The sequence below is a fragment of the Myotis davidii genome, unplaced genomic scaffold, assembly GCF_000327345.1.
Source record: "Myotis davidii unplaced genomic scaffold, ASM32734v1 scaffold44, whole genome shotgun sequence".
NCBI classification, from domain to species: domain Eukaryota; kingdom Metazoa; phylum Chordata; class Mammalia; order Chiroptera; family Vespertilionidae; genus Myotis; species Myotis davidii.
In genome coordinates, this window is record NW_006299705.1 from 16,219,650 (window position 1) to 16,242,638 (window position 22,989).

Here is a 22,989-nt window from a genome sequence, read left to right on the forward strand (position 1 = left end):
ACACAACCCACACAGAACCTAGACACAGAACCGACACAGAACATAGAGATAAAACCTAGACACAGAACCTAGACACAGAACATGGCAAAAGATCCTGGACAGAAACTGGCCACAGAACTTACACACAGAACCTAGACACAGAACCTAGACACAGAACATGGCAAAAGATCCTGGACAGAAACTGGCAACAGAACCTAGAGAGGGAACCTAGCGAGAGAACCTGGCTGAAGAACCTAGAGACAGAACCTGGCTACAGAACCTGGATAGAACAGGGCAAGAGAACCTGACTAGAACCTGGTGACTGAACCTGGCTGGAGAACCTAATGAGGGAACATGGCTACAGAATCTGGCTGGAGAACCTGGAGAACCTGGCTGGAGAACCTAGCAAGAGAACATGGACACAGAACTTGGCTGGATATTGTGGCTAGAGATCCTGGCAAGGCTGCTGATCAACTGAACGCTGTCTCCATGTCATTCCTTCTTTGCCGACTCCGTCCACACCTTTGGGGACCCCTAGACCTGCTGGGGTTGAACCCCAGCAGATATGAAGTAAGGCAGTGGATGAAAAATACTTGGCAGTAAAATATTTCTTCCAAAAAGCTGGGATTGAAGTAAAGAAAATGGCATGAGGATTTCTAAAAGAACTGTTTGTGCTGGAGAGATATGATAAAGAGAAAGGAAAGGAAGAAAAAAAGATGAATAATGCCAGGTTTTTGATGTGTAACTGTTTTATGTAACCCACATGTTTCTTCCCTATTCATGTTTGAGGAATCACTGGTGATCAACAACCAGGCGCTGAAATTGTTTTAAATGATTTTTTCTCATTAGGAAGACATTGTGCCTAAATAAGTCTGAGCAGCTATGAGGATTGAAGGACTTTTGCAAGAATTGTTGAAAAAGAAATAGAGTTGGGAACTATTTTGCCTGTGCTGACATCTATTTCTGTGAATTTAGAACAAACAGCAGTTCCATCATAAGATCACTTGATACTTATTTGATCCTTCCAGCCCTCAGTTTGATGTGTGAGTACTTAATAAATACCTCTTTAATATAAAAATTTAGTAGACCTTCATCATCAAATCACCCAAATAGCTACATGGTTCGGGGATGTACTAGACCTCAGTCACTTAAGTATTTTCATGTATGAAGTGCTGTTCTTCATTAGAGTACCAAAGAATCCCAAAGCAAAAACATTCTATCGCCAAGTTTTGTTGATTTTAGCTCCTTTAGGTAAATCTAATCATTTCCCTCCATTTCTATCTCTGACAGGTTTGATCTAAACTTCCATTATCTTCCACCTGGATTTTTGCAATAGCCTTCTAATTGGTTTCCTATCGTGCAGATGCAGAGCTATTTTCAAAAAGCAAATATGATTATGCCACTTCCCAGTTACAGACTTTTCAATGGCTCCCACTGCTCTCCGAGGAAAGACCACAAACCTTACCACGGCCAATGGTCCCTACACAATCTGAGCATTCCTTTCCACTCCAATTGTCATCGTGTACCATGATCTTCCACACACTCTGCTCTCACCTTCTCTAAGCTCCAATACTTTTTAAATTCCTCAAATGCAGCATGGTTCCTCTAGCCATGAGGCCTCTGCACACGCTCTTTTATTCTGCTTAAAATATTGCCTCTTTTCCTCGTTTTTGCCTTACTAACTCCTATTTATACTTTAGACCTCAGCTCCTATTTGACCTCCTTAGAGAATCCCACACCCCAGACTGAAACAATTCCTCCTATATTTGCTGTTATAGCAACACGTGCCTCTCTTTCATGACACTTAAAACAGCTGTCAGCATACGTGTTCTTTAGTGATTTTTTTATTCCTGAGTTCTCCACTGGATATAAGTTCTCTTATATCCTTAGGGTCTAGCACAGGACATGGTGTATAGTAGGTTCTTATTGAGTACCACGTCCTCACCCACTCTTCTGTCTGCACACATGGACCTGTGCACACATACATATATTCTTCCATCATGCTAAGTTCTCACAGTAGGAATTATTTGCTAATACTTGCTTGAAAATAGAAATTTCTTCCTCACTGAATAGTTATAGAGACTTAAATCATACTTCAATATTACCTATGAATATGTGCGTTTACTGTTTAATTCTTTAAAAGATAGAGAAAAGTACTTATTGAGAAGGGTGAATTTTTCAAGGATTTTAAAACACTAATTTGAAGATGCAATTCATTATTTTCATCTACAATTTAGAGAAAATATCAATAATACCTTTCAGAAAATGATATATACCTACTCTAATCATGCCTTATTTTAAGACAGCAACACACACATTGCTGAAAGAACATTTGAACTTGCCGAAGAGATTATGTCTACTCCTAAAATATGTTACAATCAGACCTAGTGAGAGTAGCTCCCGGTACACAAAAGCACATGGAGTCTAATAAATAATCTCTGGTAAATTGTGGCAGAAAGTGCACTGGCCAGCATACCAATGTGGGTCAAACCTGCCATTTTTAATATCCCTTCAGCAGTGATATAGTAATTGGCTCCTCTGTATCCCTCGTCAGCTTCTCATAGCAGCATGATGTGCAAAGAAGTAGAGACAGCCAGTGCTGGGAAATGGGTAGCACTGATACGGTAGTCCATCAAAAAGATTAAAAGTACTCACTTATCATTCAGCAAACAAATACCAAAAAGCAGAAACTCTGTTATCATTTCACTTCACTTTCTTTGTTATGGCACACCTGACAATATAGTCAAAATGGTAAGTTCTGGATACCTCCAGGTAGAACTCCAAATATTTAACTCATTAATAAATGTATTCCCTGAATGCACACTATCATTTGTCTGCAACACAACATGTCTGAAACTGGGTAAATCAAATGATAATAAAAGATGCAAATGTGTCTCTTATTTACAACAAGAGGTTCTGATCCGGAGCATAGGACAGGAGATTTGAGTTCAAGAGATGCAATACACAAGGACTAGCGATACCAGGATACTCACAGAAACAAAGGACAGGCCAGATTTTCATACACTGCTTCTCTTTATTATTACCTCTGGGCTCAGAGAAGGCTCACAACATTCAAACAGTGTTTGAATGGACACCAGAGGGCAAGTTTGAGAGCATGAAAACAGCCCTACAAGGCTGTGGGGTGACTTACCACATCCCTGTGTTCTCCTTCCTTAGGTGTAAGGGTGACTGACAGCAAAATGATTCCAAGGTCATGGTCAGGATAGTGGGGATCTTTCAGTGGTAGAGTCACATCTGTGGGCCTGTGGTAGAAAATATTAAGATTCTGAAGAGTTATTCAATGAATAAGTCAAAATATATTTTATATCAATATTTTGGTCTTCCTTTACACTCCTGTTACAATTTCTGTTGTTATTAACATTTCATCAATGAATTAAGTTGTCCAATAAGTTTTGAGCCAACAGGGTATACTCGGGTTCACTAGATAAGTTTCAGTCCTGTATGGGGTTCTAGAAAGGCCATGGGGTCATTGGAAAGGCCAAAAAACCACAACAGTATTGAGAAACATACACGTTCCTGCTCTATGATCTCGAAGCACACAGAATGTAATGGTGGGTATTTTCTATAAATTTGAGTCATAGAACTAAATAGGGTCACTTATTGACCACTATTTTCCTTTTAAATCTTTAAGATTTTCTTTTTAAATCAGGAGTATGATATTGAGTAAATAAATGAGTGAGAGAAGAGGAAAATACAAAATATACTTTGCCTGCTATATATTACAGACATACTTTAAAAACAATGTCTAATTATTGAAAGAAATTCCAGTATTTAAAACAGTACTTCTATTTTGTAGGTTTTTTAAAACCTATGCCTGAACCATTTTCAGGTTCAGAAATACAAGAAAATCAATAATTTGGTCAATACTTAGAAGACTTTAGAATGTCCTTACATCTTTATCATGCAATCATTATAGTTAGGTATCTGAGGAAGACATTATGAATTGCTTAGTATTTACTACTCACAATCACTTTTAGAAAATAAGCAAAATATACATTCAATAAGCAATGCATAGGCGATATCTTATTTCCATATTTTAATTTATATTTAACAAATTAGGGTTCATGCCCTTCATTAACCCAAGTGACTGTGTAACGTTTGGCGCTAAACTTGAATCTTGAAATGTTGGCAAATTAGGAATGTTCCTTTGCTTGTTCAGTCACTTGCTCATTCACTTCATTCACAAAACATGTATTAAGCACATATTAAATGTCACACATTATGCTAGATTATGGGTAAAAACCAGAGTTCAAGACCAAAGATAAGATCCTTACCTATACTGAGCTTAACTTTTAGGAAATTATACAGTTGGAGTCTAATACTGGGACGAGGATTTGGGATTGAGAACCTTATGTAGTTTATTATAATACTAGGAAACTCTTTCAAATAATGCTTAATTTACCAAGTCAAGGAATGACATTATTAAAAATATAAACAGGTTTCTAATATTAGGGGCTTTAACTGAAACACAAGTAACCTGTTAGAAAGATAATATATATATGCTATAATCATTGTGATGAAAATTGTTCCAATATGATTTTAGTTATAGCTAATTATATTCAGAGAATAACAAATTTACTTTTTATTTTAACAAATATATATTAAGTATTATATTGTGCATGTGTGTATATATATATGTGTGGGGGGGGGCATGTATGTGTATGGGTTTACAACTTGGTTTGACTTGTTTTCCTATAATGATTACATATACAAATTAATAGGAAAAACTTCATTACATTTTTATAATGATTGCATGATAAAGATTTAAGGACATTTGCAATTGCTTTATGATACATCTATTATTTTCTTTCAAAGAAATACCTAAATGCATTATATAGTAGCATAAGTATTTATATGCTACTATTATTACCCATTTTTCTACACCCAGAGTCTACTTATTTACACATGGAATGCAACAGCATAATTATAAATATATAATTTTCAAAAGCAGTATGTGGTTTTAAAAAGTGTTTGGGGAAAATGGAATGATTAGGTAATATGTAAAATAAATAATGTGTCAACATAAACACCAAATGCTTGCATATCTTTTTATTTTCTTAATCATCCCATAGTTTTCTACTTAAAGTTATTTTTCACAATAATTTTATCTTTAATAGAGAAGAGAAATTTATGCTCTGTGATTAAGTCCAATAGTTTGCATATCCTTATGTAGAAGTCTTCAGAGAAAATAATATGGTCTTTATAGAATAATATGGTCTTTACAGCACAGACCATCACAGTTGGAACTCAGTTTTTACGATAATGAACTAACTGCATACACCACCATCGAGGACACTTCCTTCAACTGTAGTGAGGTGGGGAACCAGCGATCACTTGGGTTCTATTTTTAGGTCAAGCCTGCACTTTAGGTTGCAATGAAGGACACGACACGTGGGAATTACAGAAAGGCCCCTTTTTTGTCAAGTTTGAGGCAAAAATGATCTTTGGGAGACCAATAAGCTGTGCTCAAATTCAGCTGCCTATAACAGTTAAGGGGTCTCTATAATTTGTATTTCTCCACACATCTACATTTATAGAAATATAGAGTAGTAACCTAGCCCATTATATTGCTTTCCTCTATTCCTGCCACATGATGGAGCATGATCATCTGAAACAGAATTCTTTCTCCATAAAACCGTCAAAGATTTTACAGCTTCCTTTGCTACCCATTCCAACACTACTTGAGCCTATTTTTTCTTCCATAGTATTAATCAATTCTTAACTCCTACGTTGAAATGAATTTTTAAAAATATAAGGCCCTAACTCGGTACAAAGAATAATTAATATTAGCAATAGTAGTATAACTTTACAACTGGTCAAGCAATGGCAAACTGATGTAACTGAGCAAATACAACCAGGCTGCCTCCACTTTTTTGGCATTCCTTGGTAACCTAAAATTACTGGTGATTACTTTGGCTCAGGTGAGAAGTTGCAGTTTTTGAAGAAAAGTGCACACATTTTATTCGCATATGGTGGCCTGATTCTTAAGTTAATAAATATGATTAGCAAGCGTAATCTTCTCTATGCCCCTTTACAACCATACAAGCAATGCAGGAGCAAGGACTGTGTCATTTATCTCTAGATTCCTGGTACTTAGCACTGTGCTGGGGCACAAAGCAGGCATCCAAGAATTTTTCTGTTGAATGGTTGTTGAGTAAGATAATCAGGGAACATGTTTTTATTTCCATTGGGTTGAGGAGAAAAATGTACTTAAGAGAGTCTGCCTAGCATGAGAGCGCACCACCACACAAGACTAAACAGCGACTAGAATCCAGATCTGCTGACATTATTTATTACACTGGCCCAGCTTCCTAACAAGGTGTAGTGATATCATGACAGTTCAAAGATCACCTGTTCAACTCCAACTGTGTGAGATCCAGAAAGGCTGAACCCATAAAATCATCCTGTAGTCCAAAATCATAGTCAAATACCTATGAAGCCAAAAAGAAGACATTATTATGAAAAATTCCAAAATAAGCTTTAAATGAAAACATCTTGGTATTGGATTTTGTCAATGTCACCTAAACAATGTCATTTCCTAATATTTATTTTTAAAAATTTATTTCTGTGCTGTGTAATACTAGGATCTCAGAAAGCATTCAAAAAACATGGTATTTAATTTCCTACTTAAAGTTATTGATTTATAACAATACAATAAAATACAATAAATCATCAATACACAATAAATCATTAAAAATGTGGGAAGCACAGACTTTCCTCATTTACACAGACTTTCCTATTTTCCTCATATTACAGAAGGGCATAGCATTCCTGGAAGGCAGAGTAAGTTTGTAAGAAATTCAACAAAGATGTCTTCCAAACTGAGCTACAGATGATGAGAATGTAATTCCAAGTTCTTCATATGCCTCAGGTCATTGTAGGTAAATTTTATAATATTATAGGACAATATCACTGAAGCATACAAATAGGTGAAAATTGAGATATGATTGAAGCATTTAGTAATGTTATATTAACGTTAAGTTAAATTAATTTGATTGTCACAAGCAATGACTAGGGGAAAATGCTAACATGACTAACAACAGAAAGGACAAGAAAAGAGAGAACACTTCTTCCATCTGTCAAAACAATTTACCCAGTATCTTCTCTGTGCTTTTCGTGGTTCTTATTCCTACTACAGTGAATGAGACAGGCAATGTCCCTGACTTCCTTATGTTTAGAGGTGCAACAGTCAATAAATACCCAAATAGACATGTACAGTTTAGTGATGGACGCTATGGAGAAAAAAAATCTAAGGGGTGTGTTGGGAGCTGTTATTTTAGATAGGGAGTTCAGGAAGACCCCTTGGAGGAAGTGTGTTCTTATAGAGACCCCGTGCTGAGAAAGATTAACCTGTTAGTAAGGAGAGAGCACTCTAGGTGGAGGAAACAGCAAGCAATTAGCATATTCAAGGATAATTATTAAGAAACCATTGTGGTTGAAGCAGATTGAGAAAGATGGAGAGTGGAAGGAGATTGGAGAGAAAGCTCAGAGCTAGACCAGTTAGGGGCCTTTCTAAAAAAACTAAGTCAGCGGTTCTCAACCTGTGGGTCGCAACCCTTTTGGCGGTCGAAGGACCCTTTCTTTCACAGGGGTTGCCTAAGACCATCCTGCATATCAGATATTTACATAACGATTCATAACAGTAGCAACATTACAGTTATGAAGTAGCAACAAAAATAATTTTATGGTTGGGTCACAACATGAGGAACTGTATTTAAAGGGCCAGAAGGTTGAGGACCACTGCTCTAAGTAAATGGGACTTGGCTAATTTTTATGTATTTAAGTTTTTCTTATTCATTCTCTCAGTCAAGATTGATTCAGTGCTTATCATGTGTCAGACTATGCTAAGCATTGAGAAAACAGTGGTGAGCAAAACTGACACTGTCAGTGTTTACAGTTTAGTGAAGGAAACACATATTAAACAAGGAAGTGCATAGGTGATTACACATTTTGATAAGTGCTGTAAAGAAAAGAACAGGGACTGAAAAGAAAAAAGAAACAGTGGAGGTCAAGGAAATTTTTAAGATGAAAAAACTGCTACTAGATGAAGTTTGAGCTGTGTTTCTTGACCTTTTGAAACAGAAAATCATATACTCTTACACTGGAGCATATGAGCATAAATAGGTAAGTTCTCTCTTGAAAGGACAACCCAGGCAACCTAGACTCTCCAGGATGTGAGAATCCATAGCCCGGTGATCCTGTGCCCAATTCTTGGTACAAGTTTGAAAGCTGGAAGCAGAGGTAACAGTATCCACAGCAGCCTGAATCAGTTACTGCTTTTTCTCTAGTGCAGGTGTACTTCTTAACATGAAAAAATCAATATTAAAACAGCAAGATAAATACTTTGCATTATAAAAGGATTCTTAAATTTGAAGAGTCATAAGGGGATTTATTTAAGTAATAAGCTCCCCTAATGCCTCTTCAATTATTCAATTTACAGTCATTTGATTTACCTACAATCTTTCAGAAGTACATTTGTTGTAGAAAGCACAGCACCCCTGCAATAAATATTCTCCTTGATCAATTACACTTCTGAGCTTTAGTCATCACTCGGTGGCCTATCACATGAATATATCTCACATCCATGCAACTGCCACCTCGGCATTTGCAAGTGGCTGCGGTACTGTACTTTACAACATAAAATTTACGTTAAAAATTAGAGAAATTTCTCTTGTACAATCTCTTTTAATTGTACAAGTGGCTGCGGTACTGTACTTTACAACATAAAATTTACATTAAAAATTAGAGAAATTTCTCTTGTAAAGGCTTAAAATCTTGGGGAGACTATAGTGAAATATAATCAATGAGAACACCTGGGGTACACCTGTACATGTGAGTGAAGAGCTGTGAAACTAGCGAATTGGTTAAGTATAGACAACCCAGCTGGGTGATTCAACATTTAAACTCTGTTTACTCTCATGGTGAGAGTCTTTCCTACTGTCTCAATGCTAGATGTTTACTTTAGTTCTCAATTCCTATTAATCAGCAAAGGCATAAACCTGGGACCAAATGGAAACATCAGCATTCATTCGTTATGAAATTATTAGCTATGTTACTTGGTTCAAGTTCTATAAACCATTTGTCAGAGGGAGCACCGCTTCAGGTGGAGCTTCAGAAATGTAGAGCATAGAAAATAAATACAAGGAAAAGATACTCCCACTACACAATATGCACATTTAATTCTTATCAATGGTGTTTTTCTCTATATTTACTATATGTTAGGCACTGTGTTAAATGCATTACATAGATTTTTAAATTTAATTCTTACACAACTCAGTGAACAAGGTATTGTTTCCGTTTTGCAGATAATGAATCCAAAACTTAAAAAGAATATGTTACTTTCCCCCAAATCCCAGGATTGAAAGGAGTCAGATTCAAATATTGTTATACTGAATTTCAGAAATTTAACAAATATAACTCTGGGTGAAGTTCTGGGAATTCAAATGTGAACAATTAAATGGGATCTTTGCTTTCAGGAACCCTCCACTCCATTGTGTTGGAAATACGAGGTAAATTTAGGTAGAAATTGCTTGGGGGCTCAGTAACAGCTCTCTTCATTCTCAAATGAGTTTAAAATAACAAATATTCTACTAAATGCATTTGTTTAGCTTCTGAGTCAATTGTCTCCCAATAAAAACTGAATTAGGTTGTGGATCAGTTAAAATGCTTTTTTATGCAAATAACAGAAAACAACTCCCACTGACATCAGCCTGAATGGGGACTTGTTAGCTCAAATTACTGAAATATTCCTAGGTAATTATGGCTTTGGGGGAGTTTCAATTTGATGGTTTGAATGATTCATACTTTTATTCATTCATTTATGTGAAAAAAAAACATTGGTGAGCACCTACCATTTGCCAAGTACCGTTCTAGGCACTGGAAATATAGCAGTTAAACAAACAAAGTCTTTGATTTCTTGGGTCTTCCGTATAAGGGAAAGATGCAGACAATAAATAAATGCATGTTAGGTAGTCACAAGTGCCATGGAGAAAAATATCTCAGCTTAGCGGAATAATGGGAACTGCTGTTTGTATAAGAGAAGCTGGCAATAGAATGAAGTAAGGAGGCTTAATGAGAATAGAAAGTGGGAAGATACCCAGATCATACACTATGACCCAAGATATAAGATTCTTCTCAGAAAATATATTCTGACTCATTTTCATACCGAAGCAGCTTCAAAATAACCATTTTACTATAAAAGAATGATTAAACTCTAAAGAATAGAACTGACATTGTAAAACAAAGAAATGAAACAAAACAAAACCTAACTGTGGCCATTGCAGTTAATCATTTTTAGTGAAAAATAGAAGCGATGTTGCTTTATTGCTGAGTGGACATAGCAATCTTCATCCCTCTGGGACTCATCTACCTATATAAAGGAGATGAGACAGACAGACAACAGTATGGTGGTTACCAGAGACAAAGGGGAGGGGGGTGAAGGAAGGTATAAAAGGATAAAGGGGGTCAAATATATGGTGACAGAAGTGTAAGGACAGAAAAAAGGCCTTTCTTTTTCTTTGCTGTAGCCTTCCACAATTTAGGAGAAGCACCTGGTAATTAGACCCCAAGATTGTTAGCTCCTCTGACTCAAACAGCCCCTCTGTTCAAACTGTAAGACAAGATAAGCTACTCTCAAGGCTACAGTCTTGCATACCACTCCTTCCTGCTGTTTTTGCAACTCAGGGATAATTTGCACCAAGGAGTCTCTAGTTGTAGAAAATTCCCTTACTCCCTCCCTTCAAACAGGCCTCTTTTGGACTCTTCATAATTTTTGCTCTAAGCATGTTTTATAGGTTTGGGGAAAATACTGATAAGACACCTCCCTAGGACATCTGTCCAGACTGTCTCCTGAAAAACAAACTTCACTTCAGCCCAAATCCTCCTCCCTTACTTGTCACCTAGCAACAGCAGCCTTACCCTTTAAAAGGGGGAGCTGCTTTTTGTTTCTTGTCCTGTATTGATTAGCAATGCACTGGCCCTTTTCCTTAGTGGAAAGTAAAATAAACATCCTCTCTGTATCTCTTCTTTAAGTTGTGAATTCTTTCACAGCCCTGTCACCTGCCCGACCCTAACAGGAAGGAGATTTGACTTTGGGTGGTGAACACACAAATGCAATATATGGATGTGTATTATAAAATCGTTCACGTGAAACCTACATAATTTTATTAACCAATATCACGCCAATAAATTTAATAAAATTTAAAAAGAAGATGATAGCAGTTACTTACTTGTAGGGATATTATCCGGATACATGAGATACAATAGCTCAGGCACTGAACACAATGCTCAGTAAATGGCAGCGACGCTGTGACTCTAGTAGATTCTGTCTCAAGACTCAATAACCTCACGTTCTTTGCCCATAAAGCAAAAGCAAGTACAATCATGTTTTTTTGTTTGTTTGTTTCTTTGTTTTGTTTTCCTATAGATTTTTAAAATCTAAAATAGTGGAGATTCTTGATTCGTGCATTTAGGAAGTGTTTTTGAATCATGCAAAAAAACAACAAACAAAAACACACATCTAAGATAACACCGACATTGTCTAACCTCAGAATAATTTCTTCTGGGTTCTCTGTGGTTTATGACGGCAAACGTATTTCCATTCAAACTGTTCAGTTGTTTCCATGTAAATGTCTAGGAATGTGACTCCCTACCTAAGCAGTGCATCAGAAAAAACTACTGCTTTTTTAAAACACAGAAACATGGGCTCTATCTCCTAAATCCTGAATCAGAATCTTTAGGAAAGAGACTAGAACATCTAGATTCTTTAAAGCTTTCTGGATAATCTTGTGTACAGCCAGGGTGGGAGATTATTGGTATATGACATCCTTTTAGGGCCCTTAAAACCTCCTGAGGAATAATTTTACATAAGACAGGAATGTGGCCTTTTAATTGAACCAAGCATATAGTACCTTTTCAATCTCATATCTTAAGCTTAAACAGACAGGCATCATTTAAGGAACTACCACTTTTGTTAAAATGACAATCTAAGAAACAGTGAAATAGCCCCTGAAGGAACTGTTTTCCTAAGTATCAACATTTTTCTACTATTCCGGAGAGCACTCCAATTTAATACCCAGGTTACAAGCTCATGATTAGGCCAAACACGCAACAATTTACACAAACATTTTCCCCTTTATAGTATTTCTGTCTCTTCCATGATAACTCTGGGTTTTCACTGTGTACCTTAGATAACAGAGTCAGTGAAATGACAATGGAGAATTTTAATTCAGTTCAGTGGAAATGGATGCTGAATTTACCCCATTGTTTAAGATGTGCCAGAGCACCCCTGAGGGTACAGAGCAGGCTCCAGAGGCTCCTATCTCAGTTAGAAGGACCACATTTTAACTCCCTACTTCTACTCCTACCTTATTATAAATGATTTTTTAGTCCCTTCTTCCAAAATAGTTTTCACCTCTTGCCCTTACTGTGAAGGCATTCAGAATGGAAGGAATATTTTCTTTCCACTAAACTAAAAGCCATACAAAACTCAACCAATTGCAAAGTATAATCTTACTTATTTTGTGCAGAAATCCAGTACCAGGATTTTTTGAAAAAAAATCTGTCTTTACTAGAAAGTTTCAGTACAAGCACTGAAACTTTAATGTGATTTTGTAACCTGCGTTCAGAACTATATTACTAGTATTTCCCTTGGTGAGCTTTCCATCGATAGAAATCAGACCCCAGGGTAGACATGGGTTCTTTTTCCTCTGACTAGATATGGGAAAGTAGTGCACTTAATATTTCATAACCATCCAGTTCATGGATACATTTTCATATTCCCTGTCACTAAAGAATTGGTTAGTCCCTAAGAAATCTTTCAGGCAAGATTAATCTCCCCTCATGGAGGATGTGGGCATCATATTAAAATCAAGTCAGTCAACAACACAAGGCTGTGTGGAGACCATGAAAATGATGCAATTTTCATGAAATTCTACTCACTTCAAATATCATTCCTACCAATGTATTTTATTTAGATCCTTGTGTGTTCAAGGTTAGGCAAAAAGTGAATAAAATGAAACAAAAAAATAAAGCAAAAATTTAGAGATTTTTTTCAAAAGAAGCCCTATGCAATTAACAGAAAATGAAAATAAAATAAAAATATCAAAGCATATTAAAAAGCATAACATAATACATAAAGTAAAATATGGTCATTTTTGTGATTGTACCAGTATTTGAGAGGCCAGTGTGATTTCTGTTTAACTTAAAAACTTTTACAGTTCACTGTGTATCTTCTGCATGGTAGAAGTGAAGCCGTGGCTACTTAATGTTGTACACGGAGAACTCAAAGTAGTAGAGAAACAAAAGCAACCCTTGGGTGCTGTCTCCCAGCTTCTGTGTTCACAGTGTGTTGTGCATCTGCACACAGTGTCACTGTCTCCATTTATAGTACAAGTGTATCTGTGTGTATAGATTCTTGCTCTCTCACACCTAGACAACATTTTCCCCCCATCATTTTCTTGTTTTTAATTTCTTTTTGACCCAATTAGGAGATTTCTTGAAATAAGCATTTTGACATTTGCATTTTTACATAGAGTAACACTCATTCTTGAATACAAGAGAAAAGCGGAAGAACTCACCCAATTATCTACTGGGGAAGTTCATCTGTAACCCTTGTAAAGACTCACCCATCTGTCATAGTGTAGTATCCCATTAAAGAAACAGATCCACAACAAAGGTAAATAAAAGTTACTCCTTTTCTCCCCCCGACTTTTCTCTTAGGGACATTAAATGAGATCCAACTGTCCAGTGCTGTTCTTATTCACCCTCGATTCCTTTTTCAACCCATTTTCTTCATGGTTGCAGCTGCTCTAACTCATCTCTTCTAACTCATCTCTTCTAACTCATCTCATCCTCCCTAGAAAGAAAATTTCCATTACATCCCACTTGTCTTTCTTAAATTCCTTTTTCATCTCTGATTTTGAAGGTATTTCCTATTTTTTCTCATGTAGACATTTCTTTCCTTCTAGAAGGGAGGAGCAAGGGAGAAACATCTCTATCCCTGAAGGTCATCTCTTCGGTGGGAGGAGTTGGTGATGGATACTCTCACAATCTTTCTTATGCCACCACATAGTATATATTAAAGTACAGCTCACTAATCCTGTTTAATTGATTTCCTTTAGCTAAATCCACTTGAGACTATTTCTTATGTGAAATAAGTATATTCTCCCCATAATGAGTTCTAGAAACTTATCAACTGTAGACTTAGGAAATTCTCTATTCATTGATCTTATAAATTGTCATGCTATGAGTTTAATAAAACCTGGACTATTTTTTTCTTTATGTGAAAAAGAGAAACAACTGGAAGCAATACAAATGGAGAGTTGAGGGGAAGAAGGATGCCCAGAGACTGCTGAAAGAGCGATGATATGAGATTTTTGGCTCATGTGCCAGTTGTAACAATTTAGAGAAAAGGATGAAGGGTGTGGTAGAAAAGATAGAAAAACGTTTAGTCACTGAACGGGTCCTCAGAACATAGGAGCCAAACGAATATATGTACCTAGAGATATGAATTAAAGGAAAGTCAAGTATGAAACTAAAACAAGGAATTAGGGTTGTAACCCTTTCCTTAAATCCTTCTTTGAAAAACTACATTCAGCTAAAGAATAGACTTTTTTTCATCTTTGATAATACAATAGAGACAGGAATATTTCTCCCCCTATTATCTTTAACTTTCTTGTTTTCCAAGTAAAGCATTTGGTTTGCAATCAGGACTGGTAGATGCCCTGATATAATTCTTAATCAGAAAGGCTGGACTCTGTGTAAGCTTTCCTTGTTGTTAGCTTACACGGAGACTTGTTTGTATATGTGCCCAACGTGCACTCAACCAGTTGACCACAGAAAGCAGGAGGAGGTGGACTTCATAGTCCTCCTAAATGACTAACTGGCAATAGTACTGTCCTGAAGAACATGCTCCCACACCTCCTCCCTTCGATCTCATTTTTTATCACATCATTCACAGATTAGAATTGTGCACAGCAGACTACGGCTCTGGTGAAAAGTCTTGTCAGAGAGAGAGACAGGACAAAAAGTCATTAAACAGGGATTTTTATGTCAACTTGCATTAGTGAAAAACAAATAAATGGCTCACCTTCACATACAATGGCTCTCGGAGATGATCGACAAGAATGCACGCTTTCTCCTCCCACACAGGATTGAGGTTCTTGTGTATTATTTTACTTCTAAAAACTTCTTTTCCTCCAATTTTAAACTTCACATATGGGTCACTTGTCCCTGACATAGAAAAGCAGATCGGTCCATGTTAATTATGCCTTTCCATGGAGGCAAGAGAATAGCTCATCTACTCACCAACAAGTATTTCAAGGAATAAAAACAAAGCTTATCACCTGGAAAATAAGGGTTAAGAGTATTTTCCTAAATTTTTCCTGAAATATTAAAGTGACACTAAATTATTTATTATAATAATTATCATTATCAATCTTCTATACTCAATACTGTAACCCTGTTCTGGTATTTTAAAAAACTCTATTGCATGCTGCATATGTAAATGTAATTCATGTTATAAATGATAGAGATTAATCTGACATTCTCTTGGTATCAGATGGTTAACTCTAAAAAGGATGATCCATAATCTTGGCTGATTTAAGTAGTTTTAGACTTACATATGCTGCTAAAATTTTATACTAGTTTAATGGGCTTAATTAGAAAAAGATGAGTCTCAAATTGGGCTTCAATTTCATCCTTCGTTCCATATTCTCTTTTGTTTCAGAAGTTTCAGTTTCAGCACCTTAGGGAGGAATGAAGGTCTCAGGGGAAGGAATCAGGGGGAAGGGAGCAAATGTTTATGAAGTCCTCTCGAGATTATCCCTTAACATCTCCCAAGCTCCCAAAATAATAAAGAAACTCAGGGCTGTCAAGTAAGTTGCTTATGGACACACAGCCAGCAAGAGATGGTTAGGATTGCAACCAAGACTATTTGACTCCAATGCTGTGCTTTTTCTACTACACCTGCAAGAGAGAAGGGCCTTTACACACTTACACACATATACCATTTCCCATTTTGACTCATGAACGAGACCAGTCTTGGCCTAATGAGTCTATGTCCTTATTAAGAATTCCTAGAGCCCTGACCGGTTTGGCTCAGTGGATAGAGCGTCAGCCTGTGGACTGAAAGGTCCCAAGTTCGATTCCAGTCAAGGGCATGTACCTTGGCAGCTGATCGATGTTTCTCTCTCATCGATGTTTCTAACTCTCTATCCCTCCCCCTTCCTCTCTGTAAAAAAATCAATAAAATATATTTAAAAAAAAAGAATTCCTAGAGAAGGTGTATCCTTAATGACCCCAAGTAAATTATTTCAGTGTGTGACAACCTTCATCTTCAGGATATAACTCTTTATACAAGGCCCTTATCATAAAATTTTGTTTGATTTTTCAGTTTTCTCCCCAAACTGAAGTTATAGATGGTAACTATGTCTGTATGATTTAAAGGAAAGTATGAGTGGGCCTATGAAAACTGAAAAGCACCATATGAGTATTAGGCATTACAATTATGATACTGATCTCCTTAAACTCACTATCTATATCCCTCCCTTACACTCCCCTAATCTCAATGACACATAAATATATATGGGAAACATACGGTGCCTTATAGGATCTGGCTTTTCTTACTGAATCTCTTGGAGGCTCTCTCAAAACTCTCCACATTCCCCAAATAAATGTAATGCCCTTTTTCTTATGCACCTACTAGTAGACCTGAGCATAATGAAATAATGATCCCAATTTCCCATGCGAAATTCCCATTCGGGTAGTTTAATTTTATCATTATGGTACAAACTTTAAAAAATATTTATAAATGTAAATGCAGGCTATATCATCGTAACCTGTTTTAATGTATTCTTTAGGGAACTCAATGCAATAAAAATGTTCAGTACTTAAAAATGACTATTATTAACAGCAGTTCCCAACTTAGGGCTGAGGATCCTGGGAATTGAGAGTGTTGTAAAACATATATTGAGGGTTATTAAAATCCATGTACCCATTTGTATTTTCCCAGTCATGGCCTACATCAATTTATTGTCTTTCATTTTGAAAAGCATCGACATAACTGCTACTACCTGCTAAAATATAATAAGCTCTATAATACCAGAGCCTTTGGGGTCCCTTTTATAAAATCTTCAGTACTTAGTACAGAATCAGAACTTGTCATATCCATGATGCCATTTGAGGCAGTAAATATCCAACAGCCTGAAGAAATAACAATCCAGTTAACAAGAGTAGGTCTAAACGTTAAGGATTAGGGATAGATATTTTAGCCTGTGACAGGCACAAAAATCTCAAGGATTGGTATAATAGAAAGAGAAAGGCTGTTTTTAGGATTCTGAAAACAAGTTATGATGATGAAATATTTTATTAACGTGAAGATTTGGCCACAGGGTGACCTGGATTGGAGATAGTAGATATGTTAGCAAATTTCATAGTCATAACTGTAGGAGTGACAGAGTCATATGCACACTCATGGGCGCCAATCACCTGACTTTCCTCACTTTGTTTTCCCTCCATGGGATAAAATTTGCTGTACTTCTCTTTGCAACCATTGATTAGCCCTCTGGGACAATCATTAAAATTTAAAGTTTTAATAGTCGTGTTTCTTTAAAATATTCTAATTGTTTTCAAGTTATTAACTTAGGGGACCTTTAGTGACTTAGAGTCCTTAATAGTTCAAAACCTTCAGCTTATGATTACAGCTTACAGATTGGAAGACATTGCTTGAGAGTGAGTAAAATTTTTGCATGTAATCTTCTATGTTTGAAAGTGCTTTTCCAAACTTATTTCAGCAATTTATTATCTGATAACATGAATAGATATTATTAGCATTAAAAAAAAGAGTTCTGTGGTCAAGCGTATTTGGAAAATGCTGGTTTAAAATAAAATTAAATGGATTTGTTTTCTATAGCTTTTTAAAAAACTTTTATTGTTGACACTATTACAGATGTCCCCTGTTTCCCCCTCTTTACCCACCTACACCCAGTTCCTGCCTCTCCTTCCTCTGGCCTTCACCACACTGTTGCCCGTGTCCATGGGCCATGCATATATTTTCTTTGGCTAATCTGTTCACCTTCCTCTAGCTAGTACCCCCAGCCTCCCCCAATTTATGTTGGTTTGTTTCATGTATTCATACCTCTGGTTCTATTTTATTTGTCAGTTTATTTTGTTCATTAGATTCCACATATGAGATTATATGGCATTTGTCTTTCTCTGACTGGCTTGTTTCACTCAGCATGATAATCTCCAGGTCCATCCATGCTGGTGCAAAAAGTAAGAGTTTCTTTCATATGGCTGCACAGTATTCCATTGTGTAACCCTACCACATCTTTTTTTATCCACTCACCTACTGATGGGCTCTTGGGCTGTTTCCTGACCTTAGCCATTATAAATAACACTGCTCTGAACATAGGGGTGAATATAGTCTTTCTGATGGTTGTTTTGGGATTATTAGAATATATTCCCAGAATTAGGACTAGTCAAAAGGCAGTTCCATTTTTAGTTTTTTGAAGGAACTCCATACTGTTTTCCACAGTGGCTATACTAGCCTGCATTCCCACCAGCAGTGTATGAGGGTTCCCTCTTCTCTATATCCTCACCAACACTTGTCATTTGTTGATTTGTTGATGGTAGCCATTCTGACAGGTGTGAGGTGATATCTTATTGTAGTTTTAATTTGCATCTCTCTGATTATTAGTGATGTTGAGCATTTTTCATGTCTGTTGGCCGTCTGCATGTCCTCTTTGGAGAAGTGTCTATTCAGGTCCTTTGCCCATTTTCTTTTTATTCTAGCAGTTTTATTTCAGTGTGTGTTATCTCTCAATCATTTTTAATTGGATTTTTTTCTTCCTGTGTAAGTTCTTTTAGATATTTTGGAAATTAACCCCTTATGGCCTTTCAATAAGTAAATGGGCTCTCCAAGAAGGAGACAGGACATGCAGCATTTACCAGACTTTTTTGACCATAGGGCCTACTTTTCTTAAGCTCATATTTCAAGATTAATAATCCCCTGTCTCTCTTTATGAAATGCTACCTTATTATATTTTGTAGATCAGAAAGTTTCACATGTTTTTGGAGGTTCTTTTATTGTAATACACTTCCCAATGAAATCAGGGAATTTTATTACAATACCCCCCACCCCCCATAAATCCAAGCCATTAACATGTGGTTAATCTCTAATAAATATGTTATACCAGAATTTTTAGTTTGTTGGTATAAAAACAAAACACACAAAAAAACCACAAAAACCCCCAAACAATAAATCCATGTGCCTGTGTTGATTTGTTGCAATATTACATTCAACCACGAGATGGCACTAACACTTATCAAATTCAAAGTTAAGGCATCACCTCTGCACACTTGTTCTCAGGCATTTTCCTGTGCTTTATTGTCATTAGCTGGAACGTGACCCTCATAAAGCATTTTTTATGGTAATAATGAAATTAAAACAGGCAAGTAAACATGGGAGAAGAAAATAGGAGGTGCCAGCCCTAAAATAAAATTCAGCCTTTTGTTATTAATGTCATATTCAAGAGCAACTTTTCAACATTCATTTTATCAGGTAGCGTTCACTTCAGAATTTATTTGTAAACATTATTAAATATTTTATTATTGTTAATTCCTTGCTTCAAAAAATTTAGACTATCAAGTGTTTATTTCTGTACCCTAAGATCAAATTGTTTAAAAAAGAATTATGTGGTTTATATAATGTAGGAAAAAATTACATGTGCCAATGTTATATTTCATTTTCATATTTTTTTCAGAGCCAGGGCTCTGATAAGCACTTCAACATTTTATGTGATTGGTTAGAACAGTGGTTCTCAACCTGTGGGTCGTGACCCCTTTGGGGGTCGAATGACCCTTTCACAAGGGGTCGCCTAAGACCATCGGAAAACACGTATATAATTACATGTTGTTTTTGTGATTAATCACTATGCTTTAATTATGTGCAACTTGTAACAATGAAAATACATCCTGCATATCAGATATTTACATTACGATTCATAACAGTAGCAAAATTACAGTTATGGAGTAGGAACAAAAATAATTTTATGGTTGGGGTCACCACGAGGAACTGTATTAAAGGGTCGCGGCATTAGGAAGGTTGAGAACCACTGGGATAGAACAACAGAACTAAATTTAAGTCCAACAGAACTAAACTTTGAATGGGTCTTCTTTTGTGCTGCACTGAACACAGCAAACACAAGATGGCAACCTCTCCTCTCTTAAATAGTATTAGAGCTATTTAAAATGTAAATAGCCAGCAAATGCTGAGTCTCTTGGTTTCCATTCTCAGAATAAATAAGCCTCCTGGTTAGCAGGTTTAAATCAATCTTATCCCAAACCTAGCATTTCAGAAAACTGTAATTTTTCAATAATGCTAACTCCTAATAAAAGCAATGCCGATTTGAAACTCAGTCCCCATATTAGAATGCAAAAAAAGGAGAAGGAGGATGTACAGGTTGTTGGTGTGAACAAAATAGCTCCATCTTTGTAAACCCTGCACTTTCTCTATTCTTGATTTAACTTTGGGCTTAACTGGTCCTGGCCAGCACACACAGGCTTGTTGTTAATGATTAGCTGTGTTCTGCAAGCCTACACAGTGTAACCATAAAGATTCCTGTCGGTAATGGCCAGAAAGACATAAAAGCTGAGAGACTTTTATGAGTAATTTTTTTGGCATATTTTTAAAAAGTGCAAAGTTCAGTATTTGCAAGAAAAAATTATCTGTTGAAAATGTATGTTGTATAATTCATTTCAGCTGAGAAAAGATTTATTATTTCACTACTTTCTTTAATCATTTAGGAATATATGAACATATAGCAGAAAAATAATGTCTATTTCCAGATTTCTCCTTCTTAGTTGTGTAGAAATAGCAATTCTATTAGATTTGTTAAATCAAGAAAAAAATTAGCCCATAAATAACTATAAACATTGCATGAATAAACAGTAGTATAAGAAAGTGTCTGAAAATAACTGGGGCCCCATGGGACACATCCATTAAAAAATGTTAATTACAACCCTAAACAGAAAACGAAATCTTCTTTGTCAATTAAAACTCTAAGTGATAACCATGAAAATCATTTTATGACTCTTGATTGATTACTATCATTAACTGAAAGAATTTTAAGATAATTATATTACAATATTATTAAAAGGCATCATAAATGCATGGTAATTGAATAATACTTTCCTTAGCACATTCACATATTCAATTTGTGAGAAAAAAATGTAATGGTCTCCTATTAGCCTCCCTGCTTTTAGTCTTCTCCACTCCAATTCATTCTCCGAAATCTTAGGCTTAGGTATTTTTTCTGACATAAAAATCTGATGTTACTACCTTGCTCTAAAACTCTTCATTGCTTTCTTACTGATTTCAGAATAAATTGAAACTTTTGAGTATGTCATACAAATTGTGGTCTGCTACTAATTTTTCAGACTCATCTCTCACCAGGCCACTCATCTATAGGATACCTCACCTCAAATCCATAGCTTCTCTCCAATGCGTGTGCCCCCTGTCCACCCCTTGCCCTCTGTCCTCTCCCAGTACTAAATTCAAGCCTCCTTGCTGTTTGGATATCTTTCCTGACCCATCCCATGGACATTACTAGGTTCTTGTCTTATGCCCCCAAACATCCTCTATAACAGCTTATCACATTCAGGCCTTGTTGTTTATTTCTGATCCCTGGTGTCTGGCAACAACATCTAAGTTATTTTATGTAATCAAGAAAAGTGTTGGTTGACTGAAAACACTCCTGTATCACTGAATGAATGAGTGCCTGTATCATCTCCTAATAACAGAAGCTAATAAAGTAACTAGTACTTAAGTTGTATACTCAGCAATCCCACTCTTTTCCCTCCACTGTCATTCACTATGAGTCTAAGGATCTCCTTTTAATTTCATTGTCAAATACTGATTCTGAAATATATAAAGTTTAATATCACAAAAGCATTATGCTATACTTTCTACAACAATAAGCATTTTGCCATTGCTACTTTCCCAAACTATAGTAATTGATATTCATTGTTATTCCTAAAATATGGTCAATCTATCCTGGTTTTACAAAATGCTTTTTAAAAAATATCATTTTAGTAGCAATCTGCTTAGAGTTTTTTTTACTTAACTGATTTATTGGATTTACTCAGAACAAAAACTAGAAACCATATGATAAAGATGAATGAATATGCTTATGACATCTTTTCTCTTATTATCTCATATGTCTACTATGTAGATACACTCAATATACAGTAAAAACTCATGTTTTTGCACAAAATATTTGGAAGGAAAGTTACTTTTATGTGTACAGATAAATTATGGCTGAAACTGCTGCTCTTCACTGACAGCTGTTTTCCCTTCTTCTCAGGCAAGTAGCTAAACCACATTTTCTTTTTAAAAATATGTTTCTATTGATTTCAGAGAAAGAGAGAGATAGACACATCAATGATGAGAATCATTGATTGGCTGCCTCTTGTATGCCCTCTTCTAGGGGTTGGGCATGTGCCCTGACCAGGAATAAAACTGTGACCTCCTGGTTGATAGGTTGATGCTCAACCACTGAGCCACACCGGCCAGGCTAAACTACATTTTCAAGACCTTTTACTTATGTGTGGTCATGTGACTGGGGACTGGCTTCTGGCCAATGTGAGCAGAAGTCAGTTATATTCCACTTTTAGGCTTGGCCCATGATATCTTTCCATAAACAATCCTATCTCCTTTCCCCAACACTAGAAACCTAGATGACAGTAGGGCCTGCAAGTCTGGAGTCTCTGAATGGAACCACCATCTACATTATACTATAAAGTTTTAAATAAATAATATATTTTTATTTTGTTAACCCCCTGAGATGTGGGTGTCTATCTTTGACAGGTCTTAAAGTTACTTATCTAATCTAATAAAAGAGAAACATGCAAATTGACCACACCTCCACTACACCCACAAGCCATACCCACCAGCGAATCAGGAGTGAATATGCAAATTAACCCAACTAC

At 36.2% G+C, this 22,989-nt stretch overlaps 1 protein-coding gene across 11 annotated transcripts in view; it reads right to left on the reverse strand.

The window, feature by feature from the left end:
- MCTP1 (multiple C2 and transmembrane domain containing 1) overlaps nucleotides 1-22,989 on the reverse strand; it is a 422,223-nt gene that overhangs the window by 214,703 nt on the left and 184,531 nt on the right. For all 11 annotated transcript variants that reach the window (XM_015571629.1, XM_015571627.1, XM_015571631.1 and 8 more), the window contains exons 3-5: nucleotides 15,089-15,231; nucleotides 6,352-6,431; nucleotides 3,131-3,242 (exon numbers count right to left, since the gene is read on the reverse strand). In XM_015571629.1, the coding sequence (XP_015427115.1) occupies nucleotides 3,131-3,242; nucleotides 6,352-6,431; nucleotides 15,089-15,231 (335 nt within the window). The remainder of the gene's footprint in view (nucleotides 1-3,130; nucleotides 3,243-6,351; nucleotides 6,432-15,088; nucleotides 15,232-22,989) is intronic.